Genomic DNA, 14,680 nt, shown 5'->3' with positions numbered 1-14,680 from the left:
ACTACCCCCAATTAAAGAGTTTGTTTCTCTTACAAAACAAATGATAGAGGACAAAAATAATTCAGCATGTGTGAATCTAATAATCCCCCCTAATTATCTACACTCTGATGGCTACTCCTCTCTCAAAGAAGATCCACGTTCTACAGGAAGTAGAACCCAAAGAAGAAAACCCAAAGCTAAAGCTCTTTTATGTTATTGTCTTCTGAACACAAATTGTTGCTTTTTGTGCATTTTTACAAGCCCACACATTTAGGTTCTTCCCTTGTTATTTTTGTTTCTTTCAATCATTTGCCACCTACCGCCATACAGAAATAAATTCACTAAGGATGTGACAGAATTCATAATTTTGTGTGTGTGTGTGTATATATATATATATATATATATATATATTGAAAGCAAACAATAGTTCTGAAACAGAAGAGTCATCTCTATTTATTATATTCTCAGTATTCTTCACCAGGTTTGAGAAAATTAATTCTCAATAAAAACTAGGGTGAATAAATGTATACAGGGAGGAAGGTAAGGAAGATGAAAAGGGAAGGATTTCTGTATTCATTTGGGTTTTCATTTAAAAGAGAGAAGCCTGAGCAGCAATCCTCAAACATTAGCACGTGAGGGAGTCTGTTAAATCATGTACTGCTGTTCCTCATCCCCAGAGTTCATTATCTGTAGTCCTGCTGTGGGATCCACATATCAGCATTTCTAACAAGTCTCTAGGTCATGCTATTGCTGCATGGGCCCAGGAATCAGAACTTTACCTGTCATGTCACCCATCTTTTGCTTTAGATTCATTGTTAGCATGGAACCAAGAAACCACACAGCTGTTTCAGAATTCCTCCTCCTGGGACTGACAGAGGACCCAGCACTACAGCCCCTCATCTTCAGCCTGTTCCTGGCCATGTACCTGGTCACCATCCTGGGAAACCTGCTCATCATCCTGACTGTGAACTCTGATCTTCACCTCCACACCCCCATGTACTTCCTTCTGTCCAACCTGTCCTTTACTGACATCTGCTTGAGCACAAGCACCATCCCCAAGATGCTGGTGAACATCCAAGCACAGAGTCGGAGCGTCTCCTACACAGGCTGCCTCTCCCAGGTCTTTTTTGTCTTGTGTTTTCTTGTCTTAGAGAATTGTCTCCTCACAGCAATGGCCTATGACCGCTATGTGGCCATTTGTCACCCCCTGATGTACACCATCATCATGAATCCTTCTCTCTGTGTGATGCTGGTTCTGATCGCTCTCTTCATCAGCACTGTGGATGCCCTGCTGCACACACTGATGGTCCTGCAGCTGTCCTTTTGCACAAACCTGGAGATCCCCCACTTCTTCTGTGAACTTGCTCAGGTCATCAAGCCTGCCTGTTCTGATACCCTCATTAATAACATTTTGGTTTATTTTTTCTCTATTATTTTGGCTGGTAGTTCTCTGTTTGGAATCATTTTCTCATATGCTCAAATTGTCTCTTCTCTGTTGAGAATGCCATCAGCTGGCAGAAAATATAAAGCCTTTTCCACCTGTGGGTCTCACCTCTTAGTGGTATCCTTATTCTATGGCACAGGTTTTGGTGTGTATTTTAGCTCTGCAGTGACTGAGTCATCCAAGAATACTGCAGTGGCTTCCATGATGTACACTGTGGTCCCTCAAATGCTGAACCCCTTTATCTACAGCCTGAGAAACAGGGATATGAGGGAAGCTTTGAGGAAAAAATTAAGTAGACTAACATTCTTCAGGTGATTGTCATGAGATTAAAGTCAGCTTTCCAAAGTGCATACAGTGAACATTTAGGACTCTCATACAAAACTTTTTAATGTTGTATTTGTATTTTTTTTTCCTGTGGAGAAAGATGTTCATTTTAGAGGAGATATTAGGTGGGGTTTTTTTTAAAAAAAAAAAAAAAAAGCAGTGAAAGAGAAAACAAGCAGGTAGGATTAAAGATCATTACTTCCCAACAAACAAAAAAAGGCTTCTCAGAGCCATCTCTCCAGGTGTGGAAATGAAATCTCACAGGAGAATATGAGAGCCTGTCATTGGTGCAAGAGGTGAGGCACAGGAAGAGTGTTCAGCACCACCGTCGGTGGACAGCTCCCTGCCATCCCTATGGTCTCTTCCAGAGCAGAGCTTCCTCCCCTGGTGACCACAGAGCACCTTCAGGGGTGTCGCCTGAGGACCATGCTCATACTGATCTCACTCAAGAACTGTTGAGTTTGAATCTTTGTGGAGATGTCTAAAGTAGTGATTCATAAATAAGCCCTTTGTGAGGTTCTGAGGCTCTCAAGTGTGGGAAGACCGGTATTAATGTTTCCAGAACAAAAGAGAACGCATTTCTATGTGCCTCAATCGACATACCGTCAAGTATTAGACACTTAGTGTATAAAACTTACCTGCAGGCTTAACTGTGTCGTAATGTAATAAAAAACGTACAGGGGCTGGGGTTATAGCTCAGTTGGTAGAGTGCTTACCTAGCAAACACAAGGCCCTGGTCCAATCTCCAGCACCACCAAAATCAAAAAACAAAACAAAACAAAAAACCATACAGAAAGTCAGGTTAAAAATAAAGATAGAATATGTGTAACGAATCCTGCAGTTCCATCTTCCTCGCTCCTCTTCCAGGAAACAGCTCCACTGAAATTTATATTTATTCTTTTCAATATTATTTGATTTCCCTGAATCCTTTGAAATGGACAGTCATGGGTCATGTGTGCCAACACACTGGCTTTTTCACAGGATTCACTGCATGATTTTTGTCACCCTTATTAGGTAAGCAAGCAAAATTTATTAAATTAATTCATTAAATAAATTGTGTCATTTTGAACTTGTTGAATTCTTTAATGTCTTTTAAAATATTTTTATTAGTACATCATGCTTACACATAATATTAGGGTTTATTTTGACATAATCACACATATATGGATCCAGATTTGCAGCATTTAAGTTCCTAGTACTTCCACCTCCTCTCCTTTCCTCCTTCCCCTCTACTCTTCTGGTCCATCTTGTATTTATTGATTGTTTTTAAATTAGCTCTTTGAAGATATACATACATGTGGAACTCCCTGTGGTATAGTTATATATGTACAGAGCATAATTTGATCAATTTTATTCTGCAGTTCCCTCCCTTTCCCCATCCCTCCTCCTGTCTCCTGCCTCCTGAATTCTCTTTCTCTACTCCACTGATCTCTCTTATATTTTCATGTAACTGCCCACCACACTTTTCTCCTTATTTTTTTGTAGCTTTCACATATGAGAGAAAACATTTGACCCTTGACTTTCTGGGTCTAACTTATTTTATTTACCCTGTGGTTCTCCTATTAATTTATCAGCAAATGCCATTACTTCCTTTTTATGACTTAAACACCATTGTGTGTATATACCACATTTTCTTCTCTATTAATCTGTGGACAGACAATTGGCCTGATTCCATAATTTGGCTATTGTGAATCACACATCTATAAGCACTGATGTGTCTATATCATGATAGTATGTTGATCTTAGTTTTTCTGGATAAATACTGTGGGTTACAATAGCTGGGTCATATGGAGGTTCCATTCCTAGTCTTTCAAGGAATTCCCATATTGCTTTCCAAATTGGTTGAACTAATTTGCAGTCTCACCAACAATATATGAGTGTACTTTTCCCTCCACATTCTCACGAGCATTTTTTATTACTTAAATTCTTGATGATTGCCATTCTAACTGAGTATTGAGAATTATATTGATTAGAGGTGGTGAGAATGGCCATCCTTGTCTTAGTCCTGATTTTAAAGAAAATACTTAGTGACTCTGTGAGATCTGTCTCTTAATAAAATATGAAATAGGGCTGGGGATATGACTCAGTGGTCGAGTGCCCCTGAGTTCAATCCCCAGTATAAACAAACAAACAAACAAACAAACAAACCTCAATTGAATGTATTCCCAGTGGGCTAGATAAAGTGAAAGAGAGAATATCAGGGATTAAAGAAAAGGTAGATGATCTATGACTTCAGACAGTATTGAACACAGAAAAGCAACTTTGATAAAATGATATGGGGATCTCTGGGAAAACATTAGAAGACAAAATGCCTGAATCATAGGATTAAATGAGGGATTTGAGTTACATGCTAATGACATAGAATACATACTCAGTGATAAAATAGAAAATTTTCCAAATCCTGGACAAGATAAAAAATCTTGAAGAAATTGATTAATTTTTGGACATGTATTACCTACCAGATGGAACAAAGAGGACAGAAAAGCATAAATCTAAATCGGGGAATAACATATAATGAGCTTGAACCAGTAATATAATGTTTCCCCACCAAGAAAATCCCAGGACTGAACAGACTCACTATAGAATTTCTCCAGATTTTGAAGGAAGAGCTAATATCAATGCTTCACTATTCCATAAAATAGAAAGAAAATGAAGTCTTCCAAATTCATATTAAGAATCCAGTGTCACCCTGCTACCAAAATCTCATTAAGTATACAACAAAGAAAAAAACAATGGCCCAAAATACTTAATGAACATAGATATAAAAGCCCTCAATAAAATGATTGCTAATTGAATTCAACCTCACATTAATTAAGAAGATCATACACTGTGCTCAATTTTGTTTCATTCCAAGGATGTAAGATTGATTTCAAATATGCAAATCAATATATATAATTTATTTATAAGTAGAATCAGGAATAAAAACCAGATGGTTATCTCAAGAGATTCAGAAAAAAAAATACTAATGAAAAAGAAATCAGGAAATCTATCCCATTCACAGTATTCTCAAAAATATAAAACCCTTGGGAATAAATCTAAGCAAGAATGTGAAATTTCTCCACATAAAAGTGCTTTAGGAGCTGGGGTTGTGGCTCAGTGGTAGAGCACCTGCCTAGGATGGATGAGGCCCTGGGTTCGAGCCTCAGCACCACATAAAAACAAATCAACTTCAAATAAATAAAGGTTAAATTTTTTTTAAAGTGCTTTATCTCATAAAGAAATACTTAAAAGTTTTACAGAAGAGTGCTAAAGAGATATTTAGATACATCCTGGAAACTTGGTTTGATTATGGTGAAAATCACCTTAAAAATGTTGTCCTACAAAATATTTTTCCCAAAACCTCCTTCATGTCCCTGTTCCTCAGGCTGTAGATAAAGGGGTTCAGCATAGGAGGGACCACAGAGTACATCATTGAAGCCACTGCTGTCTTCCTGGATGACTCAGTCACCGAGCTAAGGTATACACCAAAACCTGTGCCATAGAACAAGGAGACCACTAAGAGGTGAGACCCACAGGTGGAAAAGGCTTTATATTTTCTGCCAGCTGATGGCATTCTCAAAAGACAAGAGACAATTTGAGCATAAGAAAAAATGATCCCAAAGAGAGCACTACCACCCAATATGACAGAGAAAAAATAAATCAAAATATGATTGATGAGGGTATCAGAACAGGCAGGTTTAATGACATGAGAAAGTTCACAGAAGAAGTCAGGGATCTCCAGGTCTGTGCAGAAGGACAGTCGCAGCAGCATCAGAGTGTGGAGGAGGCTATTCACAGTGCTGATGAAGAGGGAGATCAGAACCAGCATCACACAGAGGGAAGGATTCATGATGATGGTGTACATCAGGGGGTGACAAATGGCCACATAGCGGTCATAGGCCATTGCTGTGAGGAGACAATTTTCCAAGACAAGAAAAACCAAGAAGAAGAAGACCTGGGAGAGGCAGCCTGTGTAGGAGACGCTCCGACTCTGGGCTTGGATGTTCACCAGCATCTTGGGGATGGTGATTGTGCTCAAGCAGAGGTCGGTAAAGGACAGGTTGGAGAGGAAGAAGTACATGGGAGTGTGGAGGTGGGAGTCAGAGCTGATGGCCAGGATGATGAGCAGGTTCCCAAGCACCGTGACCAGGTACATGGACAGCAAGAGGCTGAAGAGAAGCGGCTGCAGTGCCGGATCATCTGTCAGTTCCAGGAGCAGGAATTCTGGAACAGCCGTTTGGTTTCTGGGTTTGGTGCCCCTGATGAATCTGATGTAAAAGATGGGTGACAGGACAATACAATCCTTAGTGCAGGGTCACAGCATTAGGAGCATCACCTAGGAACTTGGAAATGCTGATTGCCTGGACACACTCCATTCTTACTGACAACAAGCTCCAGGGTGGGGGACCCCAATGAGCAACTTAACGAGCCCTCCCACACTTGGCCATATTGGAGAACAGCTGATCAAGGTATAAACCCTCTTCTGTATTTTTAACCTAGGTGAATATTGAAATCCTTCCCTCTGTTTATCCCTCCTTCCCTCCTTCCTTCACCTTTGTCATTGGACACACTAATTCACCCCCCAATTTAAGTGAGCACAAACCCATTTACACTGTGCTATGACATAGAGATGGCTCTTTTCATTCAGAACAATGTTGCACCTTCAAACAAACAGAAATACATAAATACAATCATGAAGTATGCCCCATATCAGCTTTCTTAGGGAAGTTTTTTCACTAAGGTTGTAGGTGGCCAATGATTAAAAGAAACAGAAATGACTAAATAGAAAAAAAAAGGAATGAAAAATATAAGCTCTTAAAAAGGAATAGAAAGTAGCAAGAATCTGATGCTTAGAAAGTAGGGACATTCAGAATGGCATTAGCATGAGACATTCTAACAGGAATGTCACTGGAGAATCTGACCGAGTGGCCTTCAGCGCATCAGTCACTTGGGGTAATTGTTAGACTCACACACTCTGAATGAAATTAAGACTCCAGCACTTGCTTTGTAAATAGAAATGAATTCTTCATCTCTTTAAATAGCCCCAATATTCTCGTTGCTATCACAGGGCCTGTCCTACAACTCACAGAGTTGTTACAATGAGGAGAGATGGACAGACCCAAGTGGGCCAGCACTCACAGCACCCGGGGCCCTCACCATGACATTTCCTATTGGGACATTTTCTGTGTTACAACACACGCATCTGGCATGTTTCCTGACTAGGAGGGAAGTTGTCAGTGGGACAAATTGAGACAAAAGGACAGACAAAACATCCCTGGAATTATAACTGCAAATTTGAAGGGCAGCATATTTCATGTTGATTTCCTCATGGGAGTCTTGGTCATGTCCGGAAAAAAAGAAGTCAATAATCATGGCTTCACTATTCATTTGGCATGGACATGGTACAATTAAAATTATTTGAATGAAGAAAAACACATTAGATGTATGAATCAGCAAAAGTTACAAGAGAGTAAACATTTGATGATACATAGGGCGATTCATGAAAAAAAGTATTTACTTATCAAACCTGTTTGGGGATGTTTTGTCTACTGTAGATTTTTCTAGCACAACAAAAAGTATTGAAAATAACAACAAAGAACTGAGTAGCCACTGGTTAACATTATCAAATTCACACCCTTCTCCACTTTCCCTTTAGGCCTTATCATTGCACGAAAGAAAACATGTGTACCGTGTATGTAAAGGCATGTGCTCACACAATCATATCCTTTTCATTCCCCAGGGTAACCAGTTATAAGTTAACTAGTGCATATATGTGATGCCTTTGTGGTTTTTATTGTATTGTATACTACTTTTCCACAGCAATTGTACACACACAAAGGCCTATATTACAAGCATCATATTGTTCATGTCATTTACAACTGACTTTCTTGTGTGATTTTTAAAAATTACTGTTGAGGGGCTGGGGATGTGGCTCAAGTGGTAGCGCACTGGCCTGACATGTGTGCAGTCCAGATTCGATCCTCAGCACCACATACCAACAAAGATGTTGTGACCACCGAAAACATTTTAATATTTATTTCTTAAAATAAATATTAAAAAATTCTCTCTCTCTCTTTAAATAAATTCCTGTTGATAATTTCATTAACTTTAACTACCACAGAGTGTTCTGCTCTGTTATTACATCTCAACTTATTTCTGTTTTCTGCCTGCCTGATGTTATACAGTTTCCTTTTACCCTACATATACAGATGGATGCATATAAAATAAAAAATGCACAAGGAAAATTGTGTTGGTCTTGCTTCTGAGAAGAGATGACAAAATATGGTGAAATATGTAATGATGCCTATCATTTTTAAATAAAATGATTAAACTGATAATAATGGTGTTATTATTTGTGAGTTCTGGGAAAGGGTGAATGTAGTATATTTTAAACTATGATTATACACTCTCTGTTGCTGTCACAATTAAAAATAGTCTATTGCTGTCACAATTAAAAATAGGTAGAGAAGGGAAATCGCTTACTGGGTCTGCCTAGGTCTCTGCATCCTTCCCCAAGGTCCTCACAGCCAGTGAACAGAGATGACACCCAAGTTGTTCTGCAAAACGATGTGGGACAGGTGATAGAAAGATAAGGTAAAGTTTTCCGACACACCTCCCCTCCTCCACCCAAAGGGCATAAGAAAATGCCGGAGAATTGGTTACATCCATCCTTTTTGAAAAGGGAAGGTTTATTCTGAAGAGGAAAACGGTACTTGTCATTATATAGACAGAGAAAACCACCAGATTGAGAGCTGTGTTGAATGAGTTTACAAGGTACCAAGGAACACATCACAATGGTGTCAGACAGCCAGGCTCAGAACCCCCTGGGAGACTTGGTCTGGATCATCCTCAGGTATTTTCCTCACAGCGGCATCACCAGGATCTAACTGTACTCAACTCCTGCTTCCTTCCCATTGCCTAAGGGGCTTCAGGTTACCTGGCTGGCATCATTGTGCAGTGATCATGGTCATCTCCCCTGGATGGTGGATGGACACAGAAGGTCTGTCCTCAGGAAGGCAGAGGGGCAGAGTGAGACTCTGAGCTCAAACCAAATAGATGAATTCTGAGGGGATTCCCAGCTTGTGTCTCCTGACTGGTCACAGGGAATTTGCAGTTTCTGCATCCCTGGGGACTCAGTGTCCAAAGCTCCTTATTAGACAAAAGCCATTATTGTTATTTGGATCCTATGGCACTGTAAATCCTTATAGGCCAAGACTTTACAAACACAGAATTCAATATGGCTAAGTCCCTCCATCTGCAAAACCAAGTGACTCATCCACTACTCACCGCCTGCCTCTCAGCCACGTTTCACATACTCACACACATGCACATACCACCCTTCTCTAACTTTATCCCAGTCTTGGTTTTTCTTGCCTCAGTAGAAGCAGTGGCCTCTCTAAATCCTGATTGTAGTTTTATTATGGAAGTATTTTATATGTGGGAGTACACAGCATATTTCTAAATACAGCTAAGATAATGTAAAAATGCAAGCACTCAAACTTTCTCTAAGAATCACTGAATGTTTCCTGAGCCTTAATCTTCATTCTGGACATTAGATTCATCAGATTCCATCTGCAACCTGTAGCTCATTCTGACTGTTATTGATACAGACATATGGGTTGATGCTTTCTAGAACTTCATAACCGTGTTTTTAATTTTCATCAAAATCTTCGTCACAATCCAAGTGCCTGGTTACATTTTATTTCACATAAAGGTAAATAAATAAGTACAACCCATGAACTTGGGACTCTTGGTTTTTTTATAGAGTTACAGGACATTACATCAAGGGAAATGCAGTTTATCCTTCCCCCTCGTAAACACAGATTTCAACCATGGTTAGGAGAAGACCCATCTCCATGTTAAAACTAAATTACAAAATTTCATCTTTAAAGAGTTCAATATTTTCACAGGTTTATCATACATGTCACTCCTTGTTAAATCTTTCTATATGAGCTTCTTTTTAAATCAATGGTGCTTGACTACACTATTTGATAATGGCCCAAGACAAGATGGCATTATTATGTCAGTCTATACCTTCTTATCTCCATTAATTTCAAACACATGAAATAATCAATAAAGCTTAAATAAAATAGCTGGTTCTCATATAACAACATATAAGTTTTGCTCCATACCCCCCAAAAATGAATTCAAACACAAAGAGTGGTTGCGATTATCAAGGGGCTCAAAGAATTTATAACCATACGGATAAAATGTTACTGCCTCCATGTAATAGGGCTAAACATTCTAGAAGAGATTAGGTGCTTGAAGCCTGGGGCTTCAAGTGGGACTTCAATATTTGGAAAATGTGGGCAAACTGAAATTGTTGAACTGTCTTGGGTTATAAACATGACTTAGGACAGCTGAAGATTTCAGAAAATCTACTGAGAAGCAAGTGAACTGTGCTAGTGAACCTGCTGCCTTCTTGGCTGGCCATTTTTGTACATTTAAAATGGCAAGCAGAGGAATCATTAAAGTTTAATAAAATAGAAGAGAAGTAATTGATAATTGGTGAAAATCTCTGAGAACCTTTGTTATTAGAAAAAAGTAAGGTCACAGACAGAAATAAGGGGGAACTCATTCCCACTCACGTAAGATCTGCAAATCAAACTTTAAGCAGAGAAGAAAGTAATTCTGAAATAGTATCTTAATCTATTCCATGCTGCTATTACAGAATAGCACAGACCAGGTAATTTAAGAAGAACAGGAATATCTTGTCTCACAGTTCTGGGCGACATGAGTTTAAATTCAAGGCTACGGGAAGTTTAGAGTCTGGCTAAGGGTCCTGTCTCTGCTTACAAGCTGGTGCCTTGAATGCGGCATCCTGCAGAAGACACCAATGTGTTCTCACTTGGAAACACAGCACATGAAGACAACCGCCCCCCCCCGAAAGCCCTTTGTACGGCATCATTGATCTTTTGATGAGGGCAGACCTCTCTTGGCCTAAGCACCTCTAAGGTCCCCAGTTCTCAAAACTACTACAATGACAATTGCATTTCAATGTGACCTTTGAAAGGACAAACTTTCAAAGTACGGCACAGAGAATCACCAAATGACTAATTAGTACCTAATCATCCCATCAGTATTCTAATGGAATGATCTACAGGCTCACCCAGATTGTCAAGGATAAGCTACCCCTCCTCAAAGATAATTTACCTATGTATGCAACAGTTACCCTTCTGTCATTTACGCTAAGGGCACAAGTGAGAGAATTAGAACTCAGACGTCCCATTTTGAGTGACATAATTCAATTCATGAAAGAGATGTCATCTGATTGACTAAATGGAAATGTTACTATCAACCGACCCAGCGAAGGACGCTCAGGTTTCTCTCTCTGGGAACCACATCTAGGGTGACACCTGAATCTTCTGCAACCACCTGGTGTCTCTGGAAGAGCAAGTCCTAGGAAGACCCACATCATGGTAGACTGAATGACACTCTGCTCCCAATTCAGGTACTTGCCCTAACTCTGAGATTCTCATAATGAGGTTATCATGTGGCAAGCTCTCCTTGGTTTTCACCAATCACCAGTCTCTTCAGTATAAACTCTCTCTAGTGTTTGAGCACATTAGAATCAGGCTTCCTTTTTATTGGAACCTGAAGTGTCCTCATTGACAAAGTTCAAATATCTTAATTAGCTCAGTATGATAGATGCTAATATTACCCTCAGAAGAATGTGATCAACTAGTGACTGGTCCCAACAATTATTAAATTTTGTACAAAATGTGGCTCCCGTTCTGCACTTTGAGCTTATCCTGGGTTCAATGGATGAGACCCAAGGCCTGCAATGAGGTCAGAAGCCAGCCTCCAGATATGACAACAGCCTCTTTGGCCTTCTTCTGACCTATCCACCCTCTACTACATTCCCTCCTCTGAGACTGATCCATAAAAAGATCCTAAGACTTACCAGGATATAGAATAAATCCTCCCCCTCAAAAAAAATCCAATTTTAAAATGTACAAAAGACATGATTAGATATTTCTCAAAGAATATATACATATAAACAACAACTGCATGAAAAACGTGTTCCATTTCACTAATCATCAGGGAAACACAAGTCAAAACCATATACAGATATTATTTTTACCCCAGAATGATTATTATTTCATTGGAAATAAATAACGAGTGTTTGTGAGGACGCAGAAAAAAAGGAACTCTTATACACTGTTGGTGGAACCGTCACCATCACACCCATTATAGAATACAGTGTGCAACCTCCTTAAAAAACTGTAAATAGAAATTCCACACAATTCAGCAATCCCACTACTGGCTGTGCATCCAGAGGTGATTTTATCAGTACCTACAAGAGACATCACACTCCCTGAATATTGCAGCACTCTTCACAGTAGCCAAGACAGAAATCAAATGAGGTGCCAGTCATGGGTGAGTGGAGAAAGGAATTGGAATACAGAGTGCAGTATTATTCAGACATTAAAAAGTGGATTTCTGTCATTTGCAGCAGCATGAATGGAACCAGAAGATTCTAGGTGAAAAGAAGTCAGGCACAGAAGGAAAATGCCACACATTCCCACTTACATGTGTGTGATAATACTAGTCTCACAGGAGGAGAGAGCAGAGAGTGGTGACCAGAGCTTCAGAAGATGTGGAAGGAAGGGGAGGGTCAACAGGTACAGAGTACAGTGGGATGAGAAAAATGACTTCTGATGTTCTATGGTGACGTAGAATAACTATGGTTGACAACAACTGATAGATATTTCAAAATGAAAGATTCTGAATTTTCCCAACAAAAAGAAATAATAAATATTTGAAAACAAAATATTCGAGGTGGTTAATATACCATTTCTCCTAATCTGTTTATAATTACACTAAAATCTATAAAAATGTATGATTGCTATTTGTCAAGAAAAATTATATATACATACCTTATATCATTAAAATCACTAAAACTAGAACAAGTAGCTCAGCCTTTAACTCTCTGACCTGAAAAAAATAGAGTTTAAAGAGTTGAAACCATTTGTCAAACCTCACAGATCTAGAAAGAAAAGCAAAGTTAGGCAATTAACCCAAGATGGCATATATAATTTTTATTTCATCTGGTCATTTGATAAAAAAGAATCAGGCATTCTGGCTCATCAGTTTTCCTGTCACTTTATCTTAGTCTAAAATCCGTCCTATCTTTACCCTGTATACAGATTGCAGAATCACATCAGTTACACATCCACTTTTTTACATATTGCCATACTAGTGTCTGATGTGTTCTGTGAAAATGGGAGTTCATAACCCACTTGAATCAAATGTGTGAAATATGATATGTCAAGAACTATGTAATGTTTTGAACAACCAATAATAAAAATAGTAAAATAAAATCCATCCTATCAAAGAGCTTCCTCAAGGCCTCCTTCATGTCCCTGATCCTCAGGCTGTAGATAAAGGGGTTCAGCATCTGAGGGACCACAGTGTACATCACAGAAGCCACTGCAGTCTTCCTGGGGGAGTCAGTCACTGCAGAGCTAATGTACACCCCAAAACCTGTCCCATAGAACAAGGAGACAACACACAGGTGAGACCCACAGGTGGAAAAGGCTTTATACCTACCTCTTTCTGGTGGGATTTTCAAAACAAAGGAGACAATTTGAATACAAGAGAAAATTATTCCAGGGAGAGGAATTCCACCAAATAGGGAGGTTATTGACGAGGGTGTCAGAACAGGCCAGCTTGATGACCTGAGTGAGTTCACAGAAGTGGGGGATCTCCAGGTCTGTGCAGAAGGACAGCCGTAGGACCATCAGACTGAGCAGCAGGACATTCACAAGGCTAATGACCAGGGAAAATATAATCAGCAGACCACAGAGGTGGGCATTCATGATGACTGTATAGCTCAGAGGGTGACAAATGGCCATGTAGTGGTAATAGGCCATTGCTTCAAGAAGACAGTTTTCCAAGCCAGCAAAATTGAAAACAAAGGAGGTCTAGGAGGGACATCCTGAGTAGGTGATGCTTGATCTGGGCTGTGGGTGTAGTTCAGTAGTACAGCACATGACTGAGATTCAATCCCAAGCATCCCCCACAACACAAACACAAACACACACACACACACACACACACACACACACACAGCAAAATTATCATATCCATGTAGGAATATGACCCAATGAAACCCATCATTGTGTATAACTATAATTCACTAGTAAAAACATTTTGAAAACAAGCAAGGGAGTCTTACAAAACAGATGGAGATGTTGCACAATCAACTTCGGGCAATTTCATTGGATTCAGAATAATTGAACGATGTTTTATTTAGTTTTATTAGAGCATTATAATTATACATAATATTGAGGTTCATTGTGATTTTTGTGTGTATGTGGTGTTGGGATTAAACCCAGAGCCTTGTGCATGCAAGGCAAGCACTCTACCAGCTAAGCTATATCCTCAGCCTTCATTGTGATATGTTTTACAGGCACAGAGTATAATTTTGTCAGTTTTGTTCTCCAGCATCTCTGATCATGTACTTAAATGCCCACCAGCAACTTTGTGTGCTCATAATTATCTGGAACACAAAAACATTCTATTAGGAACATAAATTGGTTCTATTACTTAGGAAAGCACTTTGGAACTACCTAAAGGAGAGGAAAGGCTCTCATATACAAAATAACTCCACTCCAACAGTAAGACTCTTGCTTATTTCCAGAAGGGGACATGTGAAAGATTATTCAAATATGTTAATTCACAATAGTAAAAAATTTGGACTAAGGATATAGCTCAGTGGTAGTATTTGTAGAGCATGTACAAGGCCCTGGGTCTGATCCACAGCACCGTATTTTTCAAAATCCACAAAGAGAAGAAAACTAGCCACTGAAAATTGCATCAACATCAAACAAGATAACTGTATTTTTAAAATATTTTTAGTTATAGATGGACACAATACTGCTTTTTTAATGTGTTTTTATGTGGTGCTGAGAATTGAATCCATTGCCTCAGACATGGTAGGCAAGTGCT

General features: G+C 39.3%; 2 protein-coding genes across 2 annotated transcripts; one reads left to right on the top strand and one right to left on the bottom strand.

Moving 5' to 3' along the window:
* The first annotated feature begins 799 nt into the window (after positions 1-799).
* Positions 800-1,738, top strand: LOC101968650 (olfactory receptor 7G2). Its single transcript, XM_005332265.3, has one exon. It carries the CDS (start codon positions 800-802, stop codon positions 1,736-1,738), a length of 939 nt encoding a protein of 312 aa, XP_005332322.2.
* A 3,307-nt stretch (positions 1,739-5,045) lies between these two features.
* LOC106145103 (olfactory receptor 7G2-like) lies at positions 5,046-13,602 on the bottom strand. The gene is made up of 2 exons (XM_078031600.1): positions 13,358-13,602; positions 5,046-5,985 (listed from the first exon to the last, which is right to left on the bottom strand). Exons 1-2 carry the CDS (start codon positions 13,600-13,602, stop codon positions 5,046-5,048), a joined length of 1,185 nt encoding a protein of 394 aa, XP_077887726.1.
* Positions 13,603-14,680: the final 1,078 nt, after the last annotated feature.

The sequence above is a fragment of the Ictidomys tridecemlineatus genome, chromosome 2 (assembly GCF_052094955.1).
Source record: "Ictidomys tridecemlineatus isolate mIctTri1 chromosome 2, mIctTri1.hap1, whole genome shotgun sequence".
Lineage (NCBI taxonomy): Eukaryota > Metazoa > Chordata > Mammalia > Rodentia > Sciuridae > Ictidomys > Ictidomys tridecemlineatus.
Note: the sequence above shows the minus strand (reverse complement) of the source record. Positions and strands in the feature narration are given on the sequence as shown.